The sequence below is a fragment of the Lytechinus pictus genome, unplaced genomic scaffold (genome assembly GCF_037042905.1).
Source record: "Lytechinus pictus isolate F3 Inbred unplaced genomic scaffold, Lp3.0 scaffold_20, whole genome shotgun sequence".
Classification (NCBI taxonomy): Eukaryota; Metazoa; Echinodermata; class Echinoidea; order Temnopleuroida; family Toxopneustidae; genus Lytechinus; species Lytechinus pictus.
This window is the reverse complement of record NW_026974141.1, coordinates 1,078,941-1,104,531: the sequence shown is the minus strand read 5'-3', so window position 1 is coordinate 1,104,531 and position 25,591 is coordinate 1,078,941. Positions and strand designations below refer to the sequence as shown.

The following is a 25,591-nucleotide window of genomic DNA, read 5'->3' as shown; positions in this document are numbered from 1 at the left end:
AAGTTAAAGCAGCAATGTGGCCACCTGACAAGGATTTCTAATATCTAATAAATGAGTTTATTTAATTTTTTTCCTCACTCTTTTCAAAATGACCCAGAGTAAGACCCATTGTGACCATTTCAGTGTATATATTTTATTTATTTATATATATATATATATATATATGTATGTATGTATATATACCTGGGGCTTGGCACAAAAGGGCCCGGTTTGGGGGTCAATCTGATTCATAATGTGAATCAACTTCTCATTTGTATATTTTTCTTGAGATTCCTTGTTGTTTATGTAAATAGTTTTATTGGAATGGTATTGTTTTAAAACACGATCATCTGCATGATCTGGAAAAATGATTAAATCAAAACATATTTGTCACCAGTCACATAACCTGGTAAACGTTGTAAATCGAAATAGTTAGCGAAATTGGATTATGTTATTATTGAAGAATGATTTATTACACAACTGTGTTGTCATATTTCTGACCATGTATAGCTTTTTAAACATTAAGGCTTCCCTTTACGAAGACATACACAAATATTTGACATTTCAGGAGATTTGAATCAAACGAAAGGACGGACATTTCAATCACAAATTAGTCTGTGATGTCATCGCTTAAAGAATTACAACTAATAGTTTTTTAAACATAGTCTTTCATAAAATATTTAATGAAATTAATGTTTGATAAACATAGTCTTTCATAAAATATGTAATGAAATTAATGTTTCATAAACAATTCAATTAGGATAATAGGTATTGATGTAAGCACCCACGTAGTATACGAGCTGTTATATCTTTGACAACCCTAAAACTATTGCTCGAAAGGTACTTAATAAAATTTAGACTCCTTTTGCCTCTCTTTAGATTGCACCAGACACATTTCGATTATTATTGTTATTATGATAGTGAAAATATTCATTCTATACTCCCAAATTTGTTTTAATGAAGCCCAGGTCAATACGTGATGGGCATGGCTCCAGAAAAAACTAAATCACGATGTGTTAAACTGATCCACAATGTGCTGCACTCAACCCAGGTGAGGTAAATGTGTACCGATAGGAAGTAATTCCTTAAAAAGCTGTGTGTGAACGCCTAGCTTAGCCGGGTAATATAGGAGCACCTTGAGCACCTAACAAGGTGGACATGTGCGCAATATAAATACCCTATATTATTATTATTAAAGAAATACAACATTACATTTCCTAAATTACAAAAAAATTACAAACGTTGATCTAAAAACCTATCAGCATGATCAGGTCCTCACTAATGGTCCAGGAAATTGCGAATTAACTGCGATTTTCATTTTAATGAAAAAAAGGAAGAAACATTTAGACCTATAGATATCAAACAACTAAAGTTATTATATTGCATTAATACAATGTTAATTCCGAAGAATGCACAATATGCTCTTAAATCATATTTGAATGACAATAATATTGACTATACATATCAAAATGATTTCAATTGCACTAACAACAAATAAAAACGTATTCTAAAATCTATTCCTGTGTGTGCATTTAACACTTTCCCTCTACCCGAAAAAAGACACCTTGCAAAATTATTTCATTATTATTCCATTAGGAAGTGAGAAGTGAGATGTGTAATTACAAAATGATATTTAACAAGGGAAGGAGTTTTTCTTCTTTTTCGCTGCTGTCCTTTTAGAGGCAAGTAAAATGTCTTTTGAAGCGTTTGTCCACATCAGCAAACCGATGCAAGTTCTTGAGACGTACAACCGGTCACACAGCAATGCCGACCCATCGGAGTATTTGGACGAGCGAAAAGCGATCGCCTATACCGTGGAGCAAAAATGATATCGGATAGACTTGGACGCAGCCGTTCCTCTGCTTGTCCTGCGAGGTCGTACCATTCAAAGGGTGTGTCTGCAAAAGGTAATTAATAGCAAAACGGATGTTGTTTTAGTCAACCAAGAATGAAATTTTCATGATGACATATACAAGTATCATATAAATATTTATTTCGACGCCCCTCCCACCAGACCTTCAATAAAAGTTGAAATCATATGGGTTTTTTTTAAATCACAAGTAAACACAATTATAGTGGACATGTATTGCTCAGGGACGCACCATTAGATACCGGGGGGGGGGGGGACTGGAAGTTTGGATTGATGCATATTTTGTCCTTTCTTCTTTGAGTAAAGTTTTTTTCCTTAGTACATTGATTTTTTTTGCCCCGTTCAGATGATTTGTCAGCGGACCAATCTTATTATTATTATTTTGTTTTACTCTGATGGGGAGTCAAGGTTTTTTTTTTTTTTTTTGGGGGGGGAGGGGACTTCCAGCCCCCCCCCCCCCCCCTGGATATCTAATGGTGCGTCCCTAAGGTTGGTAAGAAATTAGATTAAGATAAAATATTTAAATAAAAAAACGTTCATTTGACTTTTTTATTTCATTCATAAGCGACATTATAATGAGCGTAAACACCTTCATTGCCAGAACATGTCATGCAGAGTGGCGACATAATCGCAAGGGACCTCATTAAAATATTGATATTATGTTGTTTAAATTTGCACTTTGATATTTCGTGTAAAATAATGATGCACTCCGATTCCAACATATCCTTGTCATTTGGATTGTTGGTTAAAAGTATGACGTGGGAAGATGAAAAAGAGTCTTTGAGTAGGATGGGGGAGGGAGTTTATCAAAGAAAAGTTCGTAAGGTAGTCCTACAGTAAGATAGAAGCATGGGAAGAGGAGGAACAGATGAGGCGAGTGGTATTGCTTACATTCCTATCGACTCCTCTTATCATACGTGCATAAATTCTTAAGACAATGTTTACAATTCACGTTTATTGCCTAATGGAATATCCGATCATATCTATGGCATTCGTTCGTAATTTTCCTCGTGTGGGGATCATTTCCAACAAGTCATTTTTTGTGTGTGCTGTTCATGATCCTCTCACCAAAGATATTTATGTTACCTTGTCTTTTCGTAATTTTGTTCGTATAATAATATGTACGTGTATGAAAAGTGGAAACCCAATAATGTCCCTTTGTTGTTTAATTAATCATTTTGCACAATTTTACACACCCCGAGCTTGTAAATGTTAGTTGTCAGGAGAGACCTGCAGGTCGCGGTGATTCAGTTTGCTTTTCTCCTTCCAGGCACAGGTGACGCCAAAATAATAATAATAATAATAATAATAGTTATATTAATAATGTTAGCCAGTGACGCTATTTATTTGATTATAGATAAAAGAATAAAAGGAAAGAGATCGGTAGCCAATAAAATGTCGCTCTGATGAATGAAGTGCAATGTAAAAAAATACCTCTTTGACAATCTATTATCTTAGTTAAATTAGAAAGTTTTTTCTTCCATAGAGTCTATTATGTTTTACATGTATCTCGTAGTTGGCCACCCTAGTCATGTGTGTTTGCGTGTGTGTGTGTGTGTGAGTGTGTTTCTGTTTATGCTGACACTTGTTTAATGTAGCATTTTGTACATATTTGTAGTCGATATATCTGTTAATTATGTATTCTCCTTTGTCATTTTATACATTTAGATCTACATCTTATTTAGAGGTATAGGGCCCCACTCACAAGCTGTGCTTCTTCGGGGTCCTAGAAAACCGTTCATATTGTATCATGTATTCTTTTGTACCATCTGATCATTGATTTGTACTCATAATATGTCTGGTTTTTGAATAAATTGAACTTGAACTTGAACTTATTATATAGATAAAAATCTGACCATACTGCATGTACTGTCTTTCAAGTTTTCTTCATACCATTATTTTTTTTGGAATTCAAACTAACAACTAAAAAGCCAGGATTGTGGGCATTCAAAATAATGCATTTATTCCATGATAAGTGCAGTGGCCCTAGTCTTAACACAGGGACCGCTTGCTAAACGATCGATGGTATGTCAGTGATTATAACGTAATAGCTTTGATCGGTCTGGGGTCGGTTTCGTTGGTGTGGCTGTAACTGAAACCAAATCCAAACCGACCAATGATATGTCATTGGTAATAATGTAATAGCTTTGATCGGTCTTGAGTCGGTTTTGTTGGTGTGGCTGTAACTGAAACCGATTCCAAACCGACCGATGATAATGTCATTGGTAATAACGTAATACATTTGATCAGTCTTGAGTCGGTTTTGTTGGTGTGGCTGTAACAGAAACCGATTCCAAACCGACCGATGATATGTCATTGGTAATAACGTAATACATTTGATCAGTATTGAGTCGGTTTTGTTAGTGTGGCTGTAACAGAAACCGATTCCAAACCGACCGATGATATGTCATTGGTAATAACGTAATACATTTGATCAGTCTTGAGTCGGTTTTGTTGGTGTGGCTGTAACTGAAACCGATTCCAAACCGACCGATGATATGTCATTGGTAATAATGTAATACATTTGATCAGTCTTGAGTCGGTTTTGTTGGTGTGACTGTAACCGAACCGATTCCTAACCGACCGATGATATGTCATTGGTAATAACGTAATACATTTGATCGGTCTTGAGTCGGTTTCGTTGGTGTAACTGTAACAGAAACCGAGTCCAAACCGACCGATGATATGTCATTGGTAATAACGTAATACATTTGATCAGTTTTGAGTCGGTTTTGTTGGTGTGGCTGTAACAGAAACCGATTTCAAACCGACCGATGATATGTCATTGGTAATAACGTTATACATTTGATCAGTCTTGAGTCGGTTTTGTTGGTGTGGCTGTAACAGAAACCGATTCAAAACCGACCGATGATATGTCATTGGCAATAACGTAATACATTTGATCAGTCTTGAGTCGGTTTTGTTGGTGTGGCTGTAACTGAAACCGACTCCAAACCGACCGATGATAATGTCATTGGAAATAATGTAATAGCTTTGATCGGTCTGGAATCGGTTCCATTGATGTGACTGTGGCATATGCATGTGTAGGAGTGTGACAATCAAAGGTGTTTATCAATGGGTGTATCCCATGCGGTTGCTATGGCAACTTCACAAACCTTGTACTTGATCATATCCGGTGTCACGTGCTAAATATCTGTCAGCCAATGGTGTTTCACCGAGGGTGCCTGGACCGGAACGCTTGCTGGCCCGTGAGCAGTGGTTGTAGACAGCCCTGGCGAACTCGAGACCACATAGCCTGACGCGGGTGAGGTGCTGCCCCTCGGCCGGGGCTGCCCCGATGAGGATGAGGACGGTTGTGACTGCTGCAGCTGCTGCGACGAGATTGGTCGTGTGAGACATGGCTGATTTTGTGAAACTGGAAAGACAGAGAAAGGAAAGAATAATGCTGACTGATTTTGAATTACTTCCACACGAAAAATGACGTAATAGCCTTTAAATCTTAGGTTTCTTTCACTTCAGACGGCACTACAAAAACATTGCAGGAACTGTTCATAAGAATACAAGGCAAAACCGCATTGTAATAGTAAACATACTCAGAATAGAAAAACCTTGTTACTGTGATTTGCCAATTGGTTTATTCACTGCGATATGAACAACTTGAGGTTAACAAATGTGGGGGGAAAAGACTGAATACCTGGTCTGAACTTTACGATGTTCCTTGCCCTAAATCATAACATAACGTTTGAAGATCCCTATTTCTTCAGCGGACGCACATACCTGTGAACTGTTAGAAAAAGGCCCATTGTTCTGTGAAATGATTGTCGTTCGCAGTCACCCACTCACACACTCGCACCTTACGTAAGTCTCCCACCAACCATAACCCGACACACTCACGGACACGTGCTCGTACACACCCTAATTATACACACCCACTGACACTGGGTGAGGTTGAATGATATCTAAATAAGATGTAAACATATTGGCCCGTATTCTGATAGCAGGTTCAACTTAAACTCAGGTTTAAAGTTGTGGTTTAAGTATGGGAAGCCAAAAGTATCAACATTTTTATTAAGTTGTGTGTTTCTTGTGTTTATTGTGCTCTTTCCTGGTTCATCGATGGTGAAGACAACCATCAATGTATACTTCCTAGACAATTATGAATGATTTGAGAGCCAAATGAGCTGAAATATGATATATTTACTGTTAGTGATTTATGTAACAATTGGCTATCCATATTTAAACTACAACTTTAAACCTGCTATCAGAATACGGGCCATTGTCTCGAATTCAGCTCTATCCCTTTTGCAGTGTTGCTCAACGCGCTTATTGTCACAAATACCATGCTCAGCCCAGGCATTATCCCGTAGCGAAATTTTGTTAGGGAATGAATATTCATACCAGGCCCTCCCATTTACCAAACCTGGGTCGACGTGCGGCACATTATGGATGTGTTTCTTGCTGAAAGAAACGATGTTATTTGAATTCGAATCCACGACTCACTAATTAAAAGGCGTGGGTCACGAGAATCCTTGTATGACATGCCCCCACGACTCTTGATAAAGGGTTCTGGATATTTCACAACATTATTATATTCACTTTTTCATACGTAATTTGTTTTGATTTGTTTAAAGAACCAAACGAAAAATAATTAATGACAAACAAATACGTCACAAAATAATAAAATAGATTGATATGGCCTATATGTGAGTATATGTAATAATTTGATGTAAATTGCTCTATTTTGTAAAACTGAAAAGTCAAAAGTTCTGTAAGAATATTAATCAGTCTTGCGTTTTAAAACCATATTCCAATTAATTTGGAGCGATTTTGTCCCACCTTTAATTCAATAATGTAAGCATCCACCCGTCTCTTTCTTCTTTAGTACTCAATTTTCCTCTAAACAAAACTTTTAGTCTTTACTCTGATTCTTACAAATCTTCAAGGATTAATGGTATAGCAAATAATGCGTACAATCAAATTGAAATCGTATTCACATTTATACAGTGGCCTATTCCATGAACAATCAGTAGGGCCTGTGCTATCAATCTTATAAATCCGCTGGCAAAGAGAATCGACTCAATGATTGATTTGCATTCTTCACTAAATAATAATCGAGGGAACAAAAGAAAATACATGGGGGGTCGGAAATCACACATTTTTAACCCCTTAGTTGTTTAGTACATCAAGTCGTCTGTTTGCGAAATGTCTTCTTTGTAGCCATACGTACAAAATAAGTTGAAAGAGATTAAAGACAAAAAACCCTAAAGCTGAGAGGGTGATACGTACTTCGTTTCTGATTGTCAACGGTGCTAATTTATATGATGGAGTGCTTTGCTTTTGTTGGAGCTTGTAAGCACCTGCCCTAGTCATTTAAGACAAGAGAAGGTTATGGATGGTATTCATTTGCGACGATTCCTGGCAGTTTCCTGACGCAGACGGGGGCGTGTGGGACTATTGGCAGATCCTGATGAAGAGGTCGCAATTGGAACAACTTTTCATGAACACATCTGCCAAAATTCGAGGCTCCTGACCTAAATATAGTGGACAGGTTTATATTTCCGACCGAAAATGAATTGTAAATGTGTTTACGATTGGATTTCATCGCAGATTGATCATAATTAGGCGATCATAATAATCCAATAATTGCGAAGAGGGTCGTATAGATCACTCATTCGTAATATATATTGCTTGAAGAGACATGATGGAGGAAGAATGAAATGATTTTCACAACACGTGATTAATTTGGGGATTGATGGTTGGTTAATAGTTCAGAAAAGGTGAACAATCATTAAAAAATAATTTCATTGCCAGTGAGGGCGCTAGAAGATGGAGGGTTGAGGAAATAATTTTTGTTTCTTGAATTCATTAGAGAAAAAATGAAATATAGGAGGGCGAAAAGAGAGAGTACTAAAATAAAAGGTTATTGGTTTTAGTAGTACACAGTAAAAAAATTATACAACGCTGTTTACTATATGAACCTTACAGTAATTGTTTAAACATTTTAAACAAGTGTTTAAATCTTAAGCAACAAAGATTAATTTTCAATAAATTAAACATGATTGTTTAAGCGGTTAAGCAAATGCTGTAAGGTTAATTCATATAGTAAACAGCGTTGTATAAAATCTTGAACAGCGTTTCTACTGTGCATGTACACAACCGTTTGCTGTCTGGACTGGTTCGTACTCTCAATTATCGAAGTACAATTTTAATTGTAGGACATACCCATCTTCCTTTTTTTAAGATACTCCTATGGTAACTTCCTGGCATGGATCATACGAGGAAATAATTACTTCAACAGGTATCAATTATCAAATATTCTAATGAGAGAAATGACATCACCCTGTATAGCTCAAAATGCCCCCATTTTATACATGTCATTTATATTTCATTATACCCATAAGATAGTTGGCCCACCTGTCAAGTAAATTAACAATAAGGATATGTCACAATTTGCAGCTCTTGTGTATTTTGTAAACATTTTTTTTGCACAGGTTTCGGATGAAAATGCCAAAGGTGGTTTACCTCCTGAATTCCATGCAGACATATCACTCGAAGACCCTTTATTTATCCATATTTAATGCTTTCATTGATATGAGTAATAACTCATATCAATGAAAGCATTAATTGTCTGATATTTTATATTTATAAATAGTTATTGATTGATTTCCCAAACATACAACACGGCCATAAATATTTGACGGCCATACGTCATCGTTTGACATGAAAATGTGTTCGTGTCTTGCTCTTTAAAATAGCACATAACTTACACGACACAGCGGTGTGTATCAATAATAGATATATTCGTTTTTAGGCCCAAAAGTAATTAAGACACAATGACGACGGGCAAATGTATTCTACAGTTGTTTCATGCGAAGAAAAAATATATATGATCTGATCATTGAAAGGTGTTGATAGTCGATGAGTGTTTGACGATAGAACTGGCTGGTTATCGATCGGACCGATCGATAATTTAGCAAATAAAAAAAGGTGATGATGATTATGATTCATGAGGATCGTGAACTTCACAACCTGCTGCGACGGTCACTTCAACGAAACTAACTCACAACCGACCGAGGATACATGCCATTGGAAATAACGTAATACACTCTTAAAATAGTTGGTCAAAAATGCCGATCTTTTAACCAATCCTGGGCAACATACTGTCCAGACAACTATTGGTTAAAATCTGCCCAAATCAGGTAATTTAAACTAATGATTGGGTAATGAATTTGCTCAATTGGATAATAATTGCCCAGAATATAGATTTTTTTCTTTACCAACATACATTCAGCACAGTGGACAGTATGTTGCCCAGCATTTTAAGTGTGTAGCTTTGATCGGTATGGAGTCGGTTTCGTAGGTGTGACTGTATAAAATAACAGTTGAGATGTTTGACTTGTTCAAGTGAGTGCTCTTATAAAGTTATGCCCGAATGATAATGTATTATCCGGTATTTTCCCGGAAAATAGAAATAAAACGGGTCACGGGTCGTGCGGTCCAGTGGTTAGAGCATTGGACTCATAATCACAAGGTTGTGAGTTTAAATCCCCACTCTGCCATTGTCCCCACTTTGATAAAAAGGCCCGAGAGTAATATATGTCGTCTATAAGGTAAGACATTATGACTGATTAACCTAGACGTAAAATGTGTCCTAGGTAATTGATTATACCATGGACCTATACTGTAGTAGGTCCATGGCTATTGTATACTAGCTTGACGTTTACCAGCAAAAACGCTCTCCTGCCGAGTTCCTACGGGAGTTACCATGAACAGTAACAGAAACAGAAAACAAGATGATAATACTGATTTGAAAAGATTTGAAAAAGAAACAACCCAACGATAAAATGTCTGATTTTTTTAATTATTATTCATTCGAGGCTTCAAGGATTGTTTGACCTACAAAGTCAGAATGATCGTTATCAGTTTCAAATGTAGAGGTTCAATTTTATTTGACTTAATCTATTGATACAAAATGCAACTTAAAGCATGTTTTGTAAAACCATGATTTGAGTTCGATAATGTGTTCACATTCATCAGGGTCTTTTAAGTCTGCAAAAGTAGACATGGTGAAATCTTATTATTAAGCATCCATCAATGTATAGTCTTTGAGAAAGAAATCACCTGCGATCGGGCTTGTCACCTCTGAAAACCCTTCAATAATGTACTAAACGTGTTTCCAGATAAATATATACATCTATCGTGACTAGTATTGAACTCAGAGGGATCAAAACTAGAATATGCGGATAACTGCAGTCATTAAATCAAGATATTTTATTAAGATTATCATCGAAATTGTATCACTCGACCGACTACTCTCAGCATAAATGAAGTTCGATGAATATATTGATTTAAATGACAAATATAAAATATAAGAAAGGGGAAAGGTCAACTTACTTTAATTAAAATTAATGGTAACTGGTGGTAATTTTCTACCGTACTGCTTAGAAAGAATGAATGCTTGTAAGCAAGCGACCATAGGACCGATGGCTTACGGTCTTTTCCGAGGATCTGGTAATGAGGATTAATGCCTTACCAAAGGGCACTAGCGCACCAAGTGGGAATCGAACCCGAGTCATCGGAATCCGAAACCCCCGCTCTACCGACTGAGCTATCGCGTCTCTGCATTCTTTTGTAGAGGTTTTAAAGTTATGGAGAGCAATTACCATAAATATCATGTTAAGCCAAGGTAAGACAATGTTTTGTTTTATTAATCAAGATGTTCTTTTTTGTTCCATAAAATTTGCTCCGGCAACAATTGCTCCGCTTTAAATTCCACACACTAACAGTTACTAATGGAACGGCCAACGACAACCCTGGGATTGCCACCCACTAGCGTACCTACGGGGGGGGCAGGGGGGGCTTAAAAGAACTTTTTTCCCCCCCTCCCGACTGACGAGGTTGAAGACCTTTTTTTTTTTTTTTTTTTTTTTTTTTTTTTTTTTTTTTTTTTTTTGCTTGTCAAATTTTTTTCTGGTACGAAATTTATTGAAGACCTTTTTCTTTTTTTTTTTTTTTTTTTTTTTGCTTGTCAAATTTTTTGGCGGCCGATTTTGCCCCCCCTGTGGAAAATCCTAGGTACGCCACTGTTGCCACCCTACCCTAAACATATATAAACCTAACATAAAACCATGTTGCAACCCTCACTATAACCCTAAATACATCTTAAACGAAATTGTCGTGTCACCTTACACATGTTACACCCCTTTTTAGCGTGAAAGGAAGGGGATAGAGAGGAAATAATTATTGATTGAGAAAAAAATGTAAAAGTGGCGATGGGAGGAAAATAAAGGAGATGAAGTTAATTTTTTATAAAGATTTGATAGTATACTAAAAATCCGGTGAGTGGGTACATGGGTGTGCAAATGCGAGGGAATAAGAGAGAGAGAGAGAGAGAGGGGGGGTTACGTAACGAATATATTAGAAGAGAAAGATTGAGAGAGACAAAAACATAGAGGATGTTTGCGTGTGTAGGTGTGAAATTTCCAAGAATAAATTTACAAAGAAAAAGCAGGGATAGAGGGATGAAAATGAAGAGACGTACAGGGACAGATTGAGAGAGACAGAAACATAGAGCATTTTTGCGTGCGTGGATGTGTATTTAGAAATAACATTTCCAAGAATAAATTTACAAAGAAAAAGAAGGGATAAAGGGATACAAATTAAGACACGTACAAGACCAGATTGAGAGAGACAGAAACATAGAGGATGTTTGCGTGTGTGGGTGTGTATTTACAAATTATATTTCAAAGAATAAATTTACAAAGAAAAAGCAGGGATAGAGGGATAAAAATGAAGAGACGTACAGGGACAGGATGCGCGTTTGTGGGTGTGTATGTGTGTGTGTCTGTGCGAGAGAAGAGGAAGTTTAAAGAGGGGAGAGGAAGGGAAATGTAAAGAAGACATTACGAGAGGAAGATAAGGGAAGAGGGAAAGAAATCTACAGAAGTGACTGAAAGAGAGAATATATATGTATATATATATATTTCGTCACAGTCACAGTCTTTCATGAACTTCTCATAAATGAACTTGTATAACCTACACTAAATCGTTTCACTTTGTACCTGAAGAATGAGAGCAGCGTTCTTGCTGTTCCTACGAAACAGATCTGTAATGCATGAATTTCTACTTGTTTATATGTATATATATATATGTGTGTATGTGTGTGAGTGTGTGTGTGTGTATGTCTGAGGATGCGCTCTCTGATTGATATGATACCACATTGTAAACTCCTGAAGAAGACGGAGGACTGTCGAAAATTCGAGTGAAAAATAAAAGCTTTATTGGCAATCAAAGAATTATCATAAGCATCATTTTGTTATATATATATATATATCATGTATATATATATAAATATATATATTTATATATATATATATACATATATGTGAGTGTGTATATATATATATTTATATATATGGAGAGTTTTATTCCAAAAGGAGTTAAATCGACTTGGAGTTTTTCTGTAAATCAAGGTTTGTTTTAATTCACCACTTTCCCTTATCCACTTGTTTTATTCTTATGTATAGTGCTATCATGTTAAATTAATTAAATCATGTTTTTATGAATCTAGCATTCATTATCAATTTTTGAGAATTTTTTTTCATGGGTTTATTTATTGAAAGTTTTAAAAAGAAAACGGTGACTTTTTAATGTTTCATTCAAAAAGCAGCTAAATCCAAAATATATTGACAATATAGTATAATTCTGTTATTTTCATCAAAATTTGCACTGATGGTGTGAACTTGTATCCACAACACGTACCTTAAAATTTGAAAGTAGAACTTCATGAAAAGCAGTAAAATTAACAATTTTTAAATGACCGGTAGTGGATTTATATCCTTTTGGGATAAAACTCAAAATTTACAATCAATTTTCACCAACGTCCCCATTGTTTTTTTCTTTAAATGCGATATGGTGCATTTGTGTCTAACGTCCAAGATACATATATTTAATTAAAAGAAAAAAAAAAAATTTTGATCAAAAGTGGATTTAGCCCCTTTTGGAATCAAGCTCTTCATATATTATATAATTATGTATATGTATATATATATATATATATTTATATAGATAGATAGATAGATAGAAGTCAGAAGAAAGATAGAAAGATAGAAAGATGAAAGATTTAGAGACATAGATAAACGGAGAGGGAAATGAGGAGTGCATGAGATTGAAATTAGCATTTCAGTTATCACCTGTCTCTGTAAATATTCATCAAAAGCCCATGAATTATTTCCGTACTTACATATTCCTGACCCAAATCAAACTGTAATCGGAAAAGGAATCGGTATCTCATTCAATTGTGACATCATCATGATCGTCATCCGTTCCGACCAGGGTTGGTGACGTTGATACGCTATTCTTGAATAGTTTTCGTACGAGCAGGATTTTCCGTTTTGAAATAGATTCATATTTTTGTCGACTAAAAAAATGTTTAAATACAACGAACTATGCGTATTAAATTTAAATATGATATAAATTGACCTTGTATCGATCGCCATTATTTATTAAATATAATCCCTTTGAAAGTAAATATTATTGTAAAAAGAACGAGAGTACCACCCCCCCCCCCCCCCCCCGCTCTTCCCATATTAAACAATGTCAAGAACATCCAAAATAGTTCAAGCACATGCCGAACTATCGGGATTTGTTTTTGCTGTTATTATTTTTGTTTTTGATGCAATAAATATCCTGCATCCTGGCACACTGAAGTTTCACCAATTTTGTTTGTCCATGCTTTGTTTTTGTTTCACATTATCTATTTTTGACCGGTAGAATATATATCTTTGAAGAAAGTCAAAAGATTATTGCAGAGATGTTATAAAGCTTTATCAAATTATAACCATGCTGTTTAAAAAGCACTCTTTGTTTCTAGTAATAACACATTTCTTCCAAGAACTTATTATTTTTAATTATCTACTTATATATTTTTGATTATCTACTTACATATGTTTGATTTTTATTTACCTATTTATAAGTTTGATCTATCTATCCTATATCTATTATCCACTTTATTTGTTTTACGCAGTATTTGATTCACAGCTTTTACCTTCGACTCCAGAAATGGATGAATATATTAAAATTCTGAAAATAAACTTAACTAATGAAAGTCTTGCGGGTTCAAAAACTTGCGACCGAATCGTGAAATAACGACGGTCGCAATCATCACCGTCGTCATGCTATTATGCGAGGAAACGGAAGAGACCGGAGTATGAAGGAAAAGGGAAGAGTCTCGTGTCCGTTTTGATAGTTTGTCACCTTGTTACGAACGTGTTTTCTTTTTTTTTCAAATCTTTTCGATTTCGTATCGCAAGAATTTTAATTTGTTTCGCGCTTGCTTTCCATCACCCCTGGGAGTGGAACAGCTCAGCGTAATGAGCTATCAACTTTCAGGGGTTCATGTGAGGGCAACATTTCTCCAAAATTTGCGAGCGGGTGAAACAAGGCAGCCAGCAAAAATTCAGACCTTTTTGAAGAAAAAAATGAAAACTGTCATAGATATTGACATCCACACAAACGTATCATATTTCACCATTTTTCTTTCCTTATTTTTCCTTTTCTCCCGTTATTTCCCTTGACAGAGAACCATTTTTGAAGGGTGGGGGCTTGCCCCTCACACAATTATGTACTCCAGCGAAGTGGAGTCTGCCCCCTTTCGACCTTAGATGCAGATTCGCAAATACGATGCATTGTATAGGTCTACATAAGATGTGAAAGTAATTCTATTGCAGATCACCCAGTGACAAATTTTTGAAAGTGACATTTCTTTAAAAATATCGATAGCTATGACAAAATAAAAACTATTCGATCCCCCTCTCATTAGGAAGAATGATGACACATTCGTGTGGCACCGGTCTCACCAACGAAACCGACTTCAAACCGAACAATGGTGATCATTGGAAACAATGTAATAACTTAGGTAGGTCTTGTGTCAGTCTGGCCGGTGTGTCATTATATCATACACTGTTAAAGGTGTTTATTTTTACTTACGAGTTCATACACATGTCATACGGGATATGACAGTTGTCCTGACGACACTATTATCATGATTGTTCTTCCTTATGAACCCAAAGGCCAGTAAGACATCTTAGTCAAGTCGAGGCAAAAAAATAGTAATAGAGTATACAGCCCATTTGGCATAATAAAGGTATATCCATTAGTTTGATATGTCATATGGCTCAACCTTACTGCTTAATGTGACATACGTAGCACGTAATGGTATATGAATGGTGGGAGGCTCGTGTTTCTTATCCTAGAAGGCTAAGAGCGCCGTTATCCAAATTCCATAGGTTGAAGAAAGGGTAAAATTGGTTCGAGAGCAAACTAATTGAAAATATCAATCAGTGGACATTCGGAAAATGTAAAATTGTTCTTTAAAATGAATCACGTAACATCATCATCATTTGCTTTGCAATTAAGTGTCTTCAACGAATTTGTAACTGTTAACAGCTTTATAGTGCAAATATCTTTATCAACCCCCGCCATCCTGAAACACTTTCTTTCCGTCATCTGCCCTCCAGAACTCAGTCTTTTTTCTTTTCACCCTCTAGGCGCCTTCCAAGACTTTGGGACACTCTTCCTTTAAGTGTAAGAGATAATGCTGTTTCAACTTCCCTCTCTTCATTTCTTTCTCCTTTAAAGAGAGCACTCTTGTCCAACTCATAAATACCTTAATTTTCTTTCCATTTTATTTGCTTTCTTTTTCACCACCTCGTTATTTGTGGTATGATTTCAACAATAAAATTTCTTAAAGAATTATTTTTGTCTGCTGCAATATACAGTGCATGTATCCATTCCTCCTCTTTTCTCCTCATTTCAGTTAGATCGTACCTCCAGAACATTCATACCAAATTAATTTTGCCATTACAATTTTCCTGAAATTTTATATGCTTGCCATATAACCTTAATGATTACATATACTTTGTATATTTCATTCTATGATGTGCATTCAATAATTGTTTCCTGTATTGTAATTTGATTAAATTATCTGTTAGTAAGCATTTAGTACATAATTAAATCTTACTTTTTATTCAATTCATATTTCTGAATGATGCTTCGCAGGAGTACTTGCTGTATGATCTATTTGGTAGAGTTAATTTTTTTTTTGAAATCCTTCTTTAGCAAAATTGTCGGGGGCACATGAAAATCTAAGAATTTTTAAAATCAGTACTATTTATTTTTTACGCAGTTCTTAATTCCTCTTCTTTTTCTTCATCAAGGGAGGCGAGTTTCCTGTAATTTTACCATGTGTTGTCTCAGTCAATGATTTCTTATGTGTTAGGTGCTGGAGCCTGGCGAGAACACATGTCATTAATCACTGGCGTAAATCCCGGGGGGGATGGGGGGGATATATCCCTCCCACTTTTCGAGGAGGGGTGGATGGCCTGTACAAACATCCCCCCCCCCCCCCCACTTTTTACGAAAGAAATGAAGAAAAAAAATCACAAGAGATAATTGTTTTATTGGTGAAAATTCTTCCAAAAATACCGCTAAACAAATAAAATAATATTATTGAATCATAAAAATGCAAATAAAGAGCCAGTTCACCATTTCCAAACGAAATACCTATGTCCTTATTATAACATTGAAGAGAAACCCCCGTTTCTTCCAATTCATCAATGTTGGGGTCTTTGGAAAGGGATTAAGATGGAATGTCAATTTTTTTTAATGTAATCTCTAATAAAACCATTAAACCATCATGGGGTAAAAAAGATAATAATATTGGAGGGGTATTTGCCACATGGACATACTGTGGCGTAACTACGGGGGACATGGGGGGCACATCCCCCCCCCCCCATCGGCTTACCAAAAAAAAAAAAACGGGGAAAGGGGGAAAGGAGAAAAGAGGGAGAAAGGAAGAGAAACGTAGTGGGAAAGAAGAAAATATTATTCATTATAATGTTATATTATATTATAATATTATGTTAAGTTACATTACATAAGAAACATTTTTATCATAACTTTATGAAACATAATTTGCCCAGGGCCTACGTCTTCATTGTTCCTGGTGCTCGCATTGTCTGTTTAACGAGATATATAATCCTGTTGTACTAAAACATCCCGTTTTCAAGTCAATATAAACCAATTATATTTCCTAGCACTTGAGTTATCATTGTTTTATGTAGTGACATGTGCTTTTTTTTCATGACTCAAAAAGTGATTGCCCCATGTTAAGGTCTTCGTATATATGAAACATTTCCTGTCCGTGATTACGTTCGCATTAGTGGATTGGTGAGATATGTCTGCTCTTCATGAATTCCTAAAATCAGTCCTTAAAATGTCCCTTCTTCTGATCTGAATATCAAAAATTTTCAGCTCGCGCTTCGCGCTCGCATCATTTGGTTAATGAAATACGTATGGTCCTAGTTAATTCCTACAAAGAAACCTTAGAATGCCCCACTTCAGGTCTGAATTATTTAAGTTTTCAGCTCGCGCTTCGCGCTCGCATTGTTAAGCGAGACAGGTACCTATCATGATTACACAAATTTGATTATAATGTCCCTTTTTAGGTGTGAATATAAAAAAATTCAGCTCGCGCTTCGCGCTCGCATTATTTGATCAGTGAGATACAAATCAGTTTAATGACATTGTCCTTAAAATGTCTCTATTAGGTCACTCACTCAGTCATTCAAAAATTTTGCTGGTGCCCCCCCCCCCCCCCCCAATGCCGTGACCCACGGTACGCCACTGTTGACATATCAATGACAATTCCTTGCATATCTAAAAACATGATTGCAAAAAAAAAAGCCAAAATATTTCAGTCATCCCCCCCACCCATCAACACGGATTTACGCCAGTGTCATTAATAGACCAGTTCGTAGTTACTCATGGACAATTTTGGTCAAATGACCTTTCATTTCTTTCATTATGATAGGCAGATTTCAAAGCAAGATATTACGTAAGAATGCCTTACATAGCAGGATGAAGAAATTGAATAGACCAGGTGACTAGAATAGCACACCAATGAACACTTTATGAAGGTATTTGTTGCATTCCTACTTTGAATGCATATCATAGCATGTTGAACAATGTACTTGGCAAACTGTGAAAACCAGTCGTTCGTAGACGCGTTGTTGTTTTTTGTGGATATAAATGAAAACCACAATTCAAAAGAATATAATAAATCAAGACATCAAAGTTGGTGCTTATCTCATTAGATTTTAAACCACCATGTCACTTTTGTACAAATGACCTTCCTCTGATCAAGCGTAGAATTTTTTGATCATGCGCAGAAAGGAACTACGAACTGGCTTATAGGAATGTGGAGGCATGCTCTTGCTGTTGTCTAGGGCATTCCTCCTTATTTCATCGCTGCTTTTCAGGCTCTAGTACCTTACACAAATTTAAATTATTTTCGTTCTACATGTATGTTATGTTAAACAGTCACAAATTCTTTAGTCAGTCCGGCATGGGTATTCAAATTCTTCCCAATACCGCTCTTTATTTCTTTTATCTTGCCTGGCGTTACATACATGTTAATAATGTTTGTTGAATGTGTTTTATTTGAATTTTAATCATGTGTAATCTTATACACCGGAATGTGCAATATTCTCTCAATGGTTTTCTATATGAGGGCTCGCATGCCTCTGGGCAATAGTATTGAATATTACTTTTGCGAGCCCTGGCCCATGGAAAAAACATTTTCTTAGTCTTTTCTTCTTTGTTTTCATTTCTACTTTTCATATTTAATTATTCAATTTCAAATTGCATTTTTCTATTTACATTGTACAATTTTTGTATGTTTTTATGGCCAAATAAATAATAATAATAAAATAATAATCGTCGTAATCATCAAGGACTTTGCGCACGTCTCTTCACCAAAATTAGATGATTCATGACTATGTTTCGGGCATGAATGTTGCGTCACAATAGATGTGCGCGGTATGACAGTTCTTGCGTCATAATTAAATAAGAAAGCATGTGAGATAATCGGCATATCGGGTGACCCCGCCCGATCATTACTCGTTAAAGCATAGTGCAAAATTACCACCCTCGTCCGCCACATGCCCCCCCCCCCCCAGCTTCACGACCTTCCCCATAGCATAACATTTCTTCTGTGATAAACATAAAGGCCCAATGTTATATAACATCTTCAAATGCATTGGTGCTCAATCCGTGCAATGTACTTTGAAAAGATGAAGCTTGAGTAACCATGTACAAAAGCGTGATATTATCGTCAAATTATGATATTACAAACGTTAAGCCCACCCCGACCCCCTTTGGCCAAGCCCCCTCCACAAACCATGATGTCTAAAAGTAATTAATTAATCTACAACTGTAGGGCCTACATTTCTGTATATAGATAATAACGAATCTTATACAGCATTGCAGAGGATGGAAATGGGAAGAAAAGGGAACTGCGTAATAAACGCGCGTATTGAACAATGAAGGTCTGGAAATATTGTGCTTTTCCTGATTTAGCCTTACAAATACTGATTACATAGAAAACAAAACATTGGGGTTGACTTTTTGAGGAACCAGCAATTTCTTCAAAAATCTATATAAGGCTGTCTACTTGTACATAATTATCATGGGATGCAAAACACATTTTAATTCTTTAATGTGTTAATTTAGATGAATCGTATGAGGATATAGGTTTAAGAGTTTCAATGTGTGCGTGTGGGAGGGTGTGGATGTGAACGTGTATTAAGGCGACCGCACACCTTACGATTGGTCTGCGACCCGATTTCAGAATAAAATGTAGTAGAATTTCATGCTAATATTGAGACTTGGAATATCTTACTGTGTAATATTCTAAATCATCGTACGAATACCTTTGTTCAAATCATCCTTCTTAGAATAAAAGCGAATTTAATATCTAGTCGTAATGACGTCGTACGATTGGCTACTATTTGAAACTAATTTGGCCTTTAATCCAAAATAAAAGCTTGCAATCTTTCAAAATGGTTACATTAGTATTCTTTCAATTAATTTTAACCTCAAATAAAATGATATGTTCCAGTCACATTTTTCAGAAACTGAGCAGAATGCGATTCGTTCCAAAATCGGATCACGAACAGTCGTAAGGTGTGCGGTGGCCTTTAGGTCTTCTAATGATAATGTTATCACGGTCGTATTTATCATTATACTCTATTCGTATCCAATATTGCATTGGTCCAAAAATGGTCAACGTTGTACGATAGTAATAAAGCGATACGCCCCCCCCCCATCTCCGCCATCCACCAAACATCCCAGTCTAAAACATTATCCAATCCGATGACCTTCACACTTGGCATTTTCTAAATTCAACCAAGCCGAAGGCGGGTGCAATTAACCCTCCTTACAACTTACGCAGTTACCCAAGCAAGTTTGAGAATGAAACTAATTACAAGGGGTGAGTGGGCAACACGCTCTAACTAAATGAGATAATCGATGTAATTTTGTGACTGGCAGGAGCGTTAATGGCCCTCCTTCCTCTTACAAAATTGAAAGACACCGCTTAAGATTGAATCAAGATGACCAAAGTATTTTGGGGGTGATCTTCACGAAGGGGGGAGGGGGGCGGAGTCGTCATTCAAGACATGTGTAAACTATGAAAAAGGGGAAGAAAATTGATGTTCTGAGACTTATGACATAGATACAGTTACACCAATGAAACCGACTCCAAACTTACCGATTATATGCCATTCAAAATAACGTAATTGCCATGATCGGTCTAGGGTCGTTTACACCAGCGTGCCTGTCATGATAATACTTGTGATATAATAGCATAATTTTTCCTTTGTAGGTTCCTGTATTATATCAAGGAGTATTCGCAGAACACTTTAAACAACATAGAAAATGTCTTGCAAATGCCCTTCATGACAATGAGCAACCAAGAAGTCTTTGTCGAAACTGGTGACTCATAACAAGTTCTTGTCCTGGACTCTGAACGACATAATATTTGTAATTTTTCGTCAACTCCGAAACTTAGGACGAACTGCTGCTCCGTCCGGTTCACCAATTTTTGACAAAGACCGCCCAGCTGTTCATTGTCATTTGACGGGAATTTTGAATATATTTACTGTGATCTTGAATTAGTTTTGCGTGGCGGCGCGAAAACTCGCTGTTATATTATCTTGCAGACACTCTACTCTGAAATCATGCAGCAAACAAGGATTTTATGTATAGATGTTGAATTACAGGATAAGTTATGAGGAGGAGCGGGAGGGAGATGGTGTTGATGGTGATGGTAACGTTGATGATGATGATGATGGTGGTGGTGGTGGAGAATGATGATGATGATGGTGGTGGAGAATGATGATGAAGATGATGATGATGAAAATTACGACGACGATGATGATACTACTACTACTACTACGACGACGACTACTACGACTAATACTTCTATACACTGCTACTACTACTATATACTACTACTGCTGCTGCTGCTGCTACTACTACTACTACTACTACTACTATGTTGCTGGACAATAACCAGAATGATAATTATAAATATTATGAAATGATCCAAAATTGCAAGGTCGCGAAAATATTATTGAGTAATATTATGATAATGCTATATTCATATCAACATGTTCAAACGATAATTGATTAAGTGTATTATAGAAGTTTATTTGATGAATAACCATAATTTTTTGTTTATTTGTTGACACTTTGACAATCGTTGGCGCAGATGTTGTAATAAAAAAGAACAATTATATGCATACTGTACTCATCTTTTTGCTAGCTTTTTATCATATCTCTTTCAAAGGTTGATCTAAAATCAAATTTATGCCACATAAACTCATATGACTGTGTCAGGCGTAATTTATACCTGCTGTTACAATAATAATAGTGACGATAAATAAGAGTATGGTTGGGGGTCCTAAAGCTGCGCGGGTCCTAAAGCTACGCACCACTCATCGCGCAAGCAGTTTTTAATGGCAAATGCGCACTTTGTGTGTGGAATTGTGACTGCAGAGTGACGAACAATTCCAATTCATTTTTTTTTCAAGAGGCTGCACTAAATCTCTAAATGCAGAGAAATCAATGGCCGTTTTGGAATTTCGGAGTTATAGTCACTTTAATTTCATATATCCTATAATAATGTGAACATATTTTATAAATTGAGGCACAGGAAATACAATTTTTTTGCATGATAAATCGAGTGCGTAGCTTTAGGACCCCTTCTACATCGGGCGGCGAAATCAAGAGGTGTTCGGAAAACACAGCGGGATTTTCGTATTAGTGAGTTCTGTGATATTTTCTTCTTGGTCAATGATCTTTAGAATATGTGCCACAAATTAGTGAAAGATAATTTGTTCAAATATTGAAATTGGCATAGTTTTTATCATTTGAAAACAAAGTGCGTAGCTTTAGGTCCCCCCATCATATACACAGTGTGATATGGTGTCGAAGATCGCACATTTGAAGCAGTAATACCTCAGTCATATTTCCGCTACGGCGGCCGCAAGGTGAGTCGGAAACAGCCTTTTTAAAGGAAAATTCCTTCCCAATATAAAGATGATTTAAATAAAAGAGAAAAATCAAACGAGCATAACACTGAAATTTTTATCAAAATCGGATGTAAAATAAGAAAGTTATGAAATTTTTTAAGTTTTGCTCATTTTCACAAAACAGTTATATGCACAGCCTGGTCGGTATGGAAATAAGGAGACCAATGACGTCATCCACTCACTATTTCTTTTGTATTTTATTATATAAAATATGAAATATTCTAATTTTCTCCTCATTGTCAAGTGAAACAACGATTATTTCCTCACTGCACATGTGGAATTAGTATTGTTAAAAGTGATGGTCCGGGCTGAAGGTATTTATGGCTTAATAAATAGAGTAGAATTCACTGAGCAAAATGCCGAAAATGTCATCAAATTCGGATAACAAATAACAAAGTTATTAAATTTTAAAGTTTAGCAATATTTTGTGAAAACAGTCGTCATGAATATTCATCGGATGGGCTGATGATATCACATACCCACTTGTTCTTTTGTATTTTATTATATGAAATTAGGTTTATTCAATTTTTTTCATCCAAGAACTAGAAAAATTGGATTGACAACTGATTTAGTGCATTAGATATTTATTGATGTAACTTATTTCATTATAAGGGAGACATATTATTCACACAAGTATGAAATCATGAAAAAAATATGATTTTATGTAATAACATAAGAAAACGGAAAGTGGGGATGTGACATCATCAGCCTACCTAATGAATATTCATGACGACTGTTTTCACAAAATATTGCTAAACTTTAAACTTCAATAACTTTATTATTTGTTATCCGATTTTGATAAAATTTTCGGCATTTTGCTCAATAAATTCTACTCTATGTATTAAGATATAGATATTTTCAGCCCGGACCATCCCTTTAATACTATTATGGTTTAGTCAAGTTTGTCCTTATTGTCAAATAAGTAAAAAAAAAATGAAATATTGTATAATTCAAACAACAAAAAACAAAAGAAATGGTGAGTGAAGGACATCATTGAAATAATTTTGCATGTCACTGAATTGTGCATATCACTGTTTTGTGAAAGATAAGCGAAATTTTAAAATGTCATAATTTTCTTATTTTACATCTGATTTTGATGAAAGTTTCAGCGTTATGCTAGTTTCATTTTCTCTATTTATTCAAATCAGCATTTTTCTGGGATGGACTTGATCTTTAACAATTTTGTCCCATAATTATGAAGTTTGTTTGCAAAAGGGGTTAGATCCACCTAAGACCATTCCGAGAAAATAATTTATTTTATTATCCCATATTGCAATATTCTTATGCGAAACTAAATTGTCATGATATACTAACGTATCATGTGAACATAAAATTGGGTATAAAAAAGTCTACCTATCTTCATATTTTTTAAACATTTTTTTCTTCAAAAAATTAACATGTGGATCGAGCCCCTTTTGCAAACAAACTGAAATGGATTTAACCCCATTTGAATAAAAAAAAGTGATTTTTCTTTGCAACTTGTATTCATGTTTTAATGGGAATTTTCTTAATTGGTATAATAAGATCAACTGAAAATTGAGAAATGAAAACACACACGCAAAATGAAAAATTGATCTAACCCCTTTGCAAATGAGCTCTTCAGGAGAGTTTGTTTGCAAAAGAGGTTAGATCCACTTCAGACCATTCTAAGAAAATCTTCTTTTTTCTATTCTCCCATATTGCAATATTCTTATGCCATGTATAACTAAATTTTCATGATACTCTATACAGTACGTCCCAGAAAAAACGAAACCGAGATTTAGCGATGATTTATCATAACTTAATCATAAATAAAATAGACAAATGACCTACCATTGTAAAGCTTAGAATCTCGTCTTTCATCTGGTATTACTTAGATTATTCCTCATTCGCGCATGAGTGAGCAAAAACAATTCGAAGAAAGGATGCCAAAAACTCATTTGGCGGGGTATCTGAATTTCAAAAAGAAAATCACATGCCTAAAAAGATCAATATCTGCTCTTTTATTCGATACCTTAATCACAGAAAATGGTCAAGAAGTAAACAAGTTATGATCCTTCGAAACAATGCTTGTATTTCCATCATTTCATTAAATAAACGTGTTTTCACCGCTTTCCCACAGAAGCTATCGCACGATAACAAAAGACTTAATGCATGGCTGATCGTCAACAAAACGGAGTGTCGAGGAGTTTGAACGCTAGCCTGTAAAACCTCTTCATTTTATGAAATTATTGAAATTCAAGCCTTATTTCAATTAACCAGAACTTTGAAATTTCCTGACCATTTTCTGTAACTGAGGTATCAAATTAAAGAGCAGATATTGAACTTTTTTAAAATGTGGTTTTCTTTTTAAACTCCAGATACGGCCCGCCAAGTGACTTTTTGGTATCCCCTTTTCAAATTGTTTTTTCTCACTCATGCGTGAATGAAATATAATCTAAGCAATTTCAGATGAACGAGGAGATTATAAGCTTTAAAATGGTAGGTCATTAGTCTATTTTATTTGTGATTAAGTTGTGATAAATCATCGATAAATCTCGGTTTCGTTTTTTGTGGGACGCACTGTATATCATGTGAACATAAAATTGGGTATAAAAGAAATCTGCCTGTCTTCATATTTTTTTTCAAATATTTTTTTTCTTAAGAATTACCTTTGTGGATCTAGCCCCTTTTGCAAACAAACTGAAATATATCTTACCCTTTTGCCATTTTTGTTCACTTTTTAATGGGAATATCAATTTTTCGTTAGTTTCATCTTATAGAGCTACGTATCCACTGAGACAAAAAAACACTCCAATTTGATGAAATATGGATCTAACCCCTTCTGCATTTGAGCAGTGGTTAGAATAAACAAAAATAATAAAACGGCGAGTCGAAATGTGACTGAGCTATTTTGAGAAGTATAGAGGATATAATCAAACGAATTCGCAATTACCGCAACAACATGATAACTGGTATTACGTAATAAAATGTATTATGAAGGTCAAATCGAGAGTGTGAATTAAGGGACCAAGCTGATAACAGGGACGTTTTGCATGAAATTTATGAAAATCAGGATAATTTCTGAGGGCGACCAGGATTTGTTTTCTCGTTTAATGAAATATGATTTTTTTTACGGGTTTATAAGGTATTACGCTGAAATTAAACAGACATGACGCAAGACTCAAACCATGGCAACAAAAGTTTGGCCCTTGACTCTGCGGATACAAAATAATTGTTTGGCTTTCCAGTAGCTTAAAATAATTCCACACAAATACATAATATAAATGATTTCGGGACAGAGTAAGTAGCTATTGTCATTGAATGCATTAATGCAATAGCTGAAACACAACACTGCCAATGAATGGATGAAGCGTTCACGGTGTTA

The 25,591-nt window shown here is 35.5% G+C and overlaps 1 protein-coding gene across 1 annotated transcript; it reads right to left on the bottom strand.

Moving 5' to 3' along the window:
* Nucleotides 1–1,695: 1,695 nt before the first annotated feature.
* LOC135157922 (uncharacterized) lies at nt 1,696–5,209 on the bottom strand. Its single transcript, XM_064115117.1, has 2 exons — nt 4,966–5,209; nt 1,696–1,877 (listed from the first exon to the last, which is right to left on the bottom strand). The coding sequence occupies exons 1-2, from the start codon at nt 5,207–5,209 to the stop codon at nt 1,696–1,698; spliced, it is 426 nt and encodes a 141-aa protein (XP_063971187.1).
* Between the last annotated feature and the right edge of the window lie 20,382 nt (nt 5,210–25,591).

Coding starts and splice junctions, on each gene's coding strand:
- LOC135157922 (XM_064115117.1), bottom strand. CDS start 5,209: ATGTCTCACACGACCAATCTCGTCGCAGCAGCTGCAGCAGTCACAACC. Junction 1,878..4,965: donor CGGATATGATCAAGTACAAG/GTTTGTGAAGTT, acceptor TACCTTTTGCAG/ACACACCCTTTGAATGGTAC.